General features: G+C 43.6%; 1 protein-coding gene across 1 annotated transcript; it reads left to right on the top strand.

Annotated features, from left to right (window-relative positions):
• Positions 1-7,843: 7,843 nt before the first annotated feature.
• On the top strand, positions 7,844-9,518 carry LOC311152202 (interleukin-17F-like; the record flags this gene model as incomplete). The annotated part of the gene is made up of 3 exons (XM_084203061.1): positions 7,844-7,870; positions 8,370-8,614; positions 9,281-9,518. The coding sequence occupies 3 exons, from the start codon at positions 7,844-7,846 to the stop codon at positions 9,516-9,518; spliced, it is 510 nt and encodes a 169-aa protein (XP_084059187.1).
• Between the last annotated feature and the right edge of the window lie 392 nt (positions 9,519-9,910).

Genomic DNA, 9,910 nt, shown 5'->3' with positions numbered 1-9,910 from the left:
CACACTCAGTGATTGTCTATCACCTTCTTTCACTGCTTATGTGGGTTTTTTACACTGATTAATTGAAAAAAAACCCCACACTCTTCCATTGAATTTTATTAGCCAAACAATTATGAGATAACCAGGATCAAAAATTACTAAATTCAGGAAAGAAATAATTCTTAGAAATTACCAATGTTCTTCTGTCTTCAGAAGTACATAAACTGATCCAATTTCTGTCTACTTGAGACCTAAAGTCCCCTTCAGCCATTCTGCATTGAGTAAAGCCCCTGCTCACAGTAAATAAAAACAAGGGCACAAATCAGATCCACCTTCAGAACATTCTGTAGAGTGTTTATGGGTGTGAAATAAAGTCCAATTTTATTGGGCATTAATTGCCACAACTGTCAGTTTTTAGGAAGCTGCATTCATCCCAGGAGCCAGTTTTCCTCATAATAAATAAATATATATGCCTGTAGATTTACATTGAAAATATTCAAAATGGAAGACTTCTGTAAACTTGATATAATCCACTTCATTCTTTCAGTCTTTCAAAAACAGACACTGACCACACAAAATACTTTGGGCATCATTATCAAGGAGGATCTCTGGTGATTGCTGAGTACCCTAATAGCAACACTCTCCTCTTTCTTTATAATTATTTCCTGAGAGGACCAAGACCCACCTCTTGACCCACTACCATTTATCTGCTCTTCCACCAGCTATATCCAGGTTCTCTCAGGGTGTGAGACCATTTAATCCAAGTTTAAAACCTCATTTATTCTCCCCTGAAGGAGCAAAGGTGTCCTGCAAACATGCAGAAAGCCTCTGCCAATCTTCCCTTTGCTGCAAACAAATAAAGAAAATAGGGCAGACAAGCAATCACCCTGATTAACATCCTGATTAGCATTCACCCCATCACCTGATTAACACTTCCTGATGCAACTTTATATGGTAAAGCCCTGCTTGAATCCCTTGCAAATCAGCTTCAGGCTGGGATGATGAGACATTTGGGTACTTTGCCTTCGTGCTTCTCACAAAAGCTGCTTATCAGCCATCAGAGGTTGTGCACCACAGAAGCCCTGTGATATCTGGCGTCTCCCTCACTGCTGCTGTGCCATGGGCACCACGGGAGGCAGCAGAGCTGAGTCTCTGGAGGGATGGTGTGAAGGTTTTTACAGGCTTTGGAAGCTGAAGGTGTAGGTTGCAGCAAGAGGATTTCTCTGTGGTTGAAGTGTAGGTACGTTTCCTTTTAGCAGTTCAGTCTTCACAGTAAAAAAAAAAAAATATAGAAAAATGCAAAAAAAGACAGAGGAAATTCAGCTACTATAATGGAAGAGCTTCTAGTAATTCCTTAACTGATTAAAGGGAAAACAGTTTGCTTGTAGTTGTATGTGTCAGTCCTGTATATTTATACAATCTTCCACTGCTCAGAACAGAGTGGCTTTCACAGGAAATGTGAAGAGCAGTCAGAGTATCAACCTCTCATCAGCCATAACTTTTCATTTTTATCCTCCAGAAGCTCATTGCTCTGACCCCATTTGTCTTGTTCCCACTAATCACAGAGTCACAGACTGGTTTGAGTTGGAGAAGACATTTAAAGATCATCCAGTTCCACCCCCTGCCATGGGCAGGGACACCTCCCACTATCCCAGGTCACTCCAAGCCCCATCCAGTCTGGCTTCAGTCACTTCCAGGGATCCAGGGGCAGTCACAGCTTCTCTGGGCACCCTGTGCCAGGGCCTCACCACTCTCACAGGGAACAATTTCTTCCTCATATCCCATCTAAACCCACCCTGTGCCAGTTTAAAATCATTTACCCTTGTCCCATCACTATATGCCCATGTAGAAAAGTTGCTGTGGCTTTTCTAAAAGCTTCCCCAAGCCCTCAAAGGCCACAATCATTCAGAATTGTACATTGGTTGAAACAGAAGACCACAATTCCTTTTCTAGCCTAGCTGGGCTCAGCACAGCCAGTGCAGCCAGAAGAAAAAAGAGTCAAGGATGGTCCATTCTGCCTGGCACGCACCTATTCACTTTGTCCTTGTATCCATGGCATCAGCACAGAAGGATCAGGTCTGGTTTAGAGGCATTTTTCAGGTTAAAATGGGACATGGGGTTTTTGTCATCCACCTGAGGTCCCCACCCCCCCTTCACAAGGGCACAGCTCTGAGGAAGAAACCTTCAGCAGTGCTTATTCTCTGAAACCCCTCCCTGGGATAGTTCTGGAAACTTCATTGCACTGTGGTCAGAATTTGCATATGATTGGAAAAGTGGTCAATTTCCATTACTTACTTAAAAAAAAATAAAAGTCAAATTGAACCACAGTGAGGTGAAAGGGCTCAAAAATCAGTATCCTACTGGTGCTTTTACAACTCTTATCCAAACTGCTCTGAGTCACTTATTCTGTAAAAATTTGGATTGTGACACATTCTTGCACACAAAATGCTGTAGCCAGGAGTGAGTGCTCTTCAAGAAAAAGGAAACAGAAAAATAGGAACTTCCCTTCTTAAAAAGAAATGGTTCTGAAACATTCAAGATCAGGTTGGATGGGGCTCTGATGTTGTGGAAGATGCTGCTCATTGCAGGGTGTTGGACTAGATGACATTTAAGGGTTCTTTCCCACCCAAACTACTCTGTGATTCTATGATTTTTTTTCGGATTCCCCAATGAATGACCAAGATTTTCAGATTTTACCTGGGAGCAGGAAAATGGCTACAGTAGAAATGAATTTATTTCTGCAGGCTGCCATATCAGACCTGCCTGGTAACTCTGAGTTTAAGCTCTGGGATACAGGGATATACTGGTGAGAAAACAAGTTTTCTGAATTTAATTTGGTTTGGGAGTAGTGAGTGGTGGAACACAAAGTAAGGGCTGGATTTTGGGCAAATAGCACTGACCTCTCAATGCTCCATGAATACTCCTATCCTAAAATGTCACTCTGCAGCTCATTTTCTTAAAGTCGGCTTCCCACCTACTGAGAATCCATTAGATATTAGTTATGCAAAGGACATTTCAGCCACTGGCAGCAACCACAGTTGATGTGAGACTGTGATCTCCATTAGGTGTGCTTTTCCAGGAAAACGGGCATGAAGCAGGAATTTAGACATGAAGTAGGAGATGATCATTTCTACTGCAGTGCAGTGGCTGGGGAGGAAAAATACAGCTGTTTAATAGAGGAAAACATTACTTTAGCTCTTCTGCTGGGTCTCCTTCCTGTGTAAGAATCGAGGGGTGGGAGATTGGTGCAGTGACTTCAGAGAATCAGAATGGTTTGGGTTAGAGGGGACCTTTAGAGATCATCCAGTGCCACCCCCTGACATGGGCAGGGACACCTTCCACTACCCCAGGTTGCTCCAAGCCCTGTCCAGCCTGGCCTTGGACACTTCCAGGGATTCAGGGGCAGCCACAGCTTCTCTGGGAAACCTGTGCCAGGGCCTCCCCACCTTGCTCATAGCCAAGAATTCCTCCCCAATATCCCATCCATCCCTGCCCTCTGCCAGTGGGAAGCCATTCCCTGTGTCCTGTACCTCCATCCCTTGTCCCCAGTCCCTCTCCAGCTCTCCTGGAGCCCCTTTAGGCACTGGAAGGGGCTCTGAGGTCTCTCCAGAGCCTTCTCTTCTTCAGGCTTGTGGTGGAAGGATCTTGATCCACTCTATCACTCCCCCTTCCCAGTGGGATAGGGGAGAGAAAATAAGATGGGAAACAACTCCTGGGTTGAGATAAGACAGTTTACAATAAGAGACATAAAAGTTTATACATCAGCAAAGAGAAATAAAGATAATTTTATTCTCTACTTCTCATCAGTCTGATGTCTGGCCCCTTCCTGGGAAGCAGGGCCTCAGCACACAGAGCAGTTTCTCTGGAAGGCAAATATTGTCAATAACAAATGCACCCCCTTCCTCCTTTTCTTAGCTTTTATCTGAGCTGACATCCTATGCTATGGAATAAACCTTTGGATAACTTGGGGCAGCAGTCCTGGTCATGTGCCCTCCCAGGATCTTTCTCAAATTCTGAGTTTCTCACAGATCACCACTGAAGTCAGGCTTAGTCTAAACCTAGAAATGACCTCCACAATGCAGAGTGGGTCATGCAATACTTGTATGCATTGCATTGTATTACCTGTATGAAGGCAGATGGCTCCTGTATTTATAGGGATTTATAACATATACTCAAAAGGAAAAAAATGCATTCTCTCCACAAAGAAAAAAATAAGTAAATGTGTTCCTTCTTATAAATAAAAAACAATCTTATTTTACAAAAGTATCATAAACTTAACTGATGTCAATTTAAAAAAATTTGTAAAGTTTCTTTTAATTTACAGCAAGTTCACTCAGGACTCCAAAGCTCCAGCACTTGGATGGTTGCTGTGGCTGCCCCTGGATGCCTGGAAGTGTCCAAGGCCAGGCTGGACAGGGCTGGGAGCAGCCTGGGAAGGGGAAGGTGTCCCTGCCCCTGGCAAGGGATAAACACCAAAAGAGGCTGATTTACCCATGAGCTTTCCCAACTGTTCTTGCCACCCAAAAGCATCCCAAGGTCAGATTTATACCTGTGCCCTTCTCTGTTCCCAAAGTACTCATCTTGAGAGCTCAGCTACTCAGGGTTTTAGATGTTGCTGCTCTCAGGGCTGTTTGCTGGGTGCCCTGTATTTCCTTGATAAATGGCAGGGTTTGGGAGGCTGGCACGAACAGCTGGACTGGATGATGCTGGTGTCAAAGTGGGTGTCTTCCAACTCAGGGTATTCTGTGATTCAATGAATAAGGAGCTGGGACAAGGGTCAGAGGAGTGATCTGGGATCTTGAATTCACAGAATCACCAGGTCGGAAGAGACCTTCAAGATCACCAAATCCAACCCAGCCCTAACACCACAACTAGACCATGGCACTGAGTGCCACCTCCAGTCTCTTTTTAAGCACATCCAGGGATGGTGACTCCACTACCTCCCTGGGCAGCCTATTCCAGAACTTTATCCTTGTTTCAATAAAAAATTTTTCTTAATATCCAGCCTATATTTCCCTTGGTGCAGCCTGAGACTGTGTGCTCTCCTTCTGACAGTGCTGCCTGGTGAAAGAGAACAATCCCACCTGAGCACAGCCACCTTTCAGGGAGCTGTGGAGAGTGATAAGGTCACCCCTGAGTCGCCTTTTCTCCAGGCTAAACAACCCCAGCTCCCTCAGTCGTTCCTCATAGGGCTTGGATTCCAAGATGAAGATAAAAAGAAACAGCCAACAAAAGTTTGGGACTGATATAGGTCTCTTTAAGCACTGAGATGACAGAGTTTGTCTGAATGAAAACCAGTGCCTCTATTTTCAGCATCAAATCTGAACGCAGAGTAGAAAAGTCCCAGGCTTTGTAAAAGCAAAAGCTGTCTTTAGAAATGTATTTGTAGGGAGTTCACTGCAGATGGGGATGGGTACTGATGGAACAGAACGGTAACAGGATGGTCCTTAAAGTCCTGTCCTACCCAAACCCTTGGGTGACCCCTCCTTCCCCCTCCCAGAAGGAAGAAGGAGTGTACAGAAGGCGAGCAGGGCTCCTCTTGGATTAATTAATTAAATTATAAAATTAATTCATTAATTTTTAATTTAATTAATCGTGTACAACTTCACTGACGCCGAGGAGGAGATGTCACAGGGTGAGTCCTTGGGTTTGGTGCCACCTGGCTCCTGAGGATGCTGCTGGGTCTGCAGAGCCATTCTGTTATTCTGAGATAGTCTTTGAGGACGGGAAGTGTCCAACACACTCAGATTTAAGTGCCTGAGGAATCTCAGACAGGTAAAGTACTTCTATAGTAACTTACTCTCAAGAAAGCTTTCACCAGAGCCAAGAGAAGGGGTAGGTTTCATTTCAAAAGACTTTTGGTAACCTTTAATTTTTTTTGTTGTTGTTTCAGTAAGCCTTTTTTAGTGCCCCAGTTTCCAGACCTATAGCTAAGAGATAGCTACGTGTCAGAATAAGACAAATCCTTTGGGGTAACTTCTAATCTCATGGGGAAAATCATCTTAACTTTTTTTTTTCACTTCAGACCATTAAGAATTACAAAATAATTCTTTGGAGCTTGGAAAAATCTTGAAATCAGAAATTTCAAGAGGCACATTTTCTCCTCAGACCTTCACATCTCACCTACGACAACTGCCAAAAAATGCGTTTATGCCTCGACACAAACCATGGAAATATTTTTTTTTTTGGCCATCGTAATGTTGTGGGGCATCAGCCGTGTTCAAATGCTAAACTATTCACCTTTCAGCTGCTTAGGCAACCCAAACCACTGACGCATTTAAGGTAGACAATTTAGGGTCAGGCTGGTTGAACCTGACCTTCCGCAGCCTTGTAGGCTTTTGAAAACGTATTTTACTTCTAAAATTGGCAATTTAACTGACCCACTTTGAAAGGATATTTCAGTAAGTTGCAGTAGAGAAAACCCCTTCTGAGGGGACCGTTTCCTTTAACCTGCACACCTCTAACTTGAAGAGGGAAACTGAAATATACATTTAATTTCTGAAACATCAGCATCTTTAAAACAAGCGGATGTAGGTCACGGGTATCCCAGAACCCGCAAACTAAATTCTGCCTTTATTTGCATCCTCCTTTGGATGGCACAAGGAGAGTAAAATTTGGGCTTAGATATAAATATTAAGCAAATATAAAAAATCTGTACTTTCTCCACAGAATTTTTGTTGACCTGGGAAAAGTTCTGATTAGCAGCTCAAGGCTGTTTCGCTGAGAGTCACTTCATAGGGCCCATCTGAGCTACTAGAAACCCACTGCCAGAGCAAAATGGTGGGAGTGTTTCCTAAAAAAAGAATATCAGAGAACAAACTTGATGTTATAGAATCCTAAAATCATAGAATGATTTGGGTTGGAAGGGACCTTATAATATAATCCAGTTCCACTCTCTGCTATGGGCAGGGACATCTCCCACTATCCCAGGTTGCTCCAAGCTCTGTCCAACTCTTGGACACTTCCAGGGATCCAGGGGCAGCCACAGCTCCTCTGGGTTACCTGTGTCTTGTGTCATTTTGCATCTCTCAGCCTTCACAAAGTTTCCCTGGAACCCCTCTGTCCTCTCCCTAACTTAGGAACTGGAATTTTAACTACATCCATCACACTTCCCAAACTCCTTTCCTTGGGAACAAAACACTGCCTCATAGCATGAGAGAAGGAAAATTAAAGCAAAATGCAAAGGTGCCAAGCTTGAAAGAAAGTTCACTCACTTTTTTTCCTACATGGAGAGTGACTGACTTTTGGGACTCACTATCACCAAGCATTCTGATCAACACTGAGATATCACACCTGAGGTTTAACTGTGAATAGAAGTAGCCCAGTTCAGAGGAGAATTGAGCTTGAGCAGGGACAGTGCTCCTCAGACATCAAGAAAAATTGCAGCCCATGGGAAGAATATGAGAGTAATTTGATGGTGGCCAGCTGTCCAACATCTGCCCAATCTGGGGTGAAAAAACATCGGACTGACCAAGCAGTGGACAGATCCAAACCTGTGCCAGAGACATTTGGGTTTGATACCTACAGCATCCCAATTTAAAATCAAATACTTTGCACCCACAAATTTGCAACGTTTGTGGTTTTGTCACCATTTGAGTGACATGGCTGAAGGAATGACATCATCTACAGATCTAAGATCTATCCTGCATTCCACCTGTGTTAATGGAACCTATATACATACACTTCTTAATTTAGGTTATGGTCAGAAACCACAGTTAAGGTTGGGGGAAAAAACACCTACTCCAGCTTATTTAGCACAGCCCCCAGAAACCCTTATAAAAGGTCCAGCAGCAGATGTGCCCAGACACCTTCAGCTCAGCAGAGCCCAGGACAAGGATCAGAAGCAATAAGAGAAAGAACGAAGATGTCTCCGACTTTCCGCGCTTCTCTGGTAAGAACTTGAATTCTGAGTTTATTTTCCCCCAGTTTGACAGAGATGTATTTAAATCGTAATAGATGGAATAGGAATCTGCACCCACCTTTAAAATGTTTGTTTAAATAATTAATAATTGAAAAACTAAAATGTGAGAATGCTCATGGGGCAGCAATGAGGCTGTACATCAGGGACATGGAGCTCCCCGAGCATTTTTTGAGGCAAGAAATATATTGAAACTCAACCCTAAAGTGTCTTTCTTTTTGTTATACCCTTTCTGCTATCTTCTGTATTATATTATTTTCTATAATTTAACATTACAACCAGATTGCAACTGGGTGTAAATATAATTGTCAGCACTGTGAGAATCAGTTAATGAGAACAAAAGTGGATGCAACATACAGCACATTTTTCCATAATTACTCCAACCTGCAGTAGGGGCTTTAATCACCAGTTAGGCTGACTTTGGACGAATTTCACACCTGTCTTGTGTCCTAAATATACCAATTCTCTCCAGCTCAGACCCCTGCTCCTCATGCTGCTGGCCGTGCTGTCAGCCAGCAGTGCTGCCATGGGGAAGGCGATCAAGCCTGGGCTCAAGCCAGATAATCTCTTCAAGCAAGCATCTGCTGGATGCTTGACCCAAAAAGACTCAAAGTTCCCCCAAACTGTCAGAGTCAACCTCAGCATCAGCAGCACGAACCAGGACACCAGAATCAGTCCAGATGTCAGCAGCCGCTCTCTGGCTCCATGGGATTACAGGTATGAACCCTGTCCCTATGCCCTGGAAAAACACTGAATACCCCGGCCAAGAAAAATGCTTTCATCATATTTTCAGTGCTTCACAGTTGAGAGATTTTAGAAATATGAGGGTATCCATGTCTGTATAATCCTCTTTGAAAGGGAACCAGCACAAAAAAACCACATGGTGAAGGCAATATACAGAAGGCAAAGCAAACGACTTTTATAATTTAATAATTAATTTGTATACTGGGGCAAACTTTATCTTCCAAAGCATTCTTTATGTAAAACACCATTAAAAAATACCTCAGAGGGTTATTAATGCACCAAATTCAACAGTGGTTTAACACCAGCGTTTCACGTCTTGGGGAGGAGCTGAAGGATTGAGGGTCTGTTAGTTGGAGTAACACATTGGAAAGTTAAAATAATTTCTGATAAGTCTTTCAAAGTCAGTGCCAGCTCGAAGCAAATCCTTTGCAAAGGCAGTTGCATGCAGGCACACATTTAAAACTACCTAATATTTAATTACTTACATTTTATTTCGGAAAAACCTGCGGTCCTGGAGAATGTGCTGTCCCCCCATAGGCAATACCCCCCAGCATGCACAGGCTCCCGAGCAGGGAGCCCAGCATCATCCAGACTATCCTGCCTTTGGATTCAAACATTCCCTTTGCTGCCAACCCCCAGGATCGACGAGGACCACGACCGCTTCCCGCGGCTGATCGCAGACGCCGAGTGCCGCCACAGCCGGTGCGTGACTCCGGAGGGGCAGCTGGACCACGGCCTCAACTCCGTGCCCATCACGCAGGAGATCCTGGTCCTGCGCAGGGAGCAGAGGGGCTGCCAGCAGTCCTACAGGCTGGAGAAGAAAAAAATCACCGTGGGCTGCACCTGTGTCACCCCCTTGGTCCAGCACCAGGCCTGAAGGGAGCTGGAGGTGCAAGAGCGAGGAGCCACAGGGAACTTCCTTGCATGGAAGGGGCCTCCAAAAAAGCTGAATCAAGCCAGTAAATTTGTCAAGGACACATCAGAATATGTTGAAATTTAGGCGTCTTGGGTAAAAAATGTTTTCCCCCAAAATCCTGAACTCCATAAATTCAGAATCTAGAATTCTTCATGTGTCGGGCTGAAAAGTAATGGGAACTCTACCCATCCTTAGTTTACACTTCGAAATGCCTATTTATGTAAGTCTATTTATGCAAGTCTATTTATGCTTGTGGAAAACATGATAATAATGTATTATCCTAATATATATATATTAAGTATTAAGGTAATGTTTATTTATCTTTATGTAATAAAAAAAAAAAGAGTGAAAAT

The sequence above is a fragment of the Fringilla coelebs genome, assembly GCF_963513975.1.
Source record: "Fringilla coelebs genome assembly, chromosome: 3".
In the NCBI taxonomy this organism is placed as follows: domain Eukaryota; kingdom Metazoa; phylum Chordata; class Aves; order Passeriformes; family Fringillidae; genus Fringilla; species Fringilla coelebs.
The sequence above is the reverse complement of the archived record's forward strand: the minus strand, read 5'-3'. Positions and strand labels throughout refer to the sequence as shown.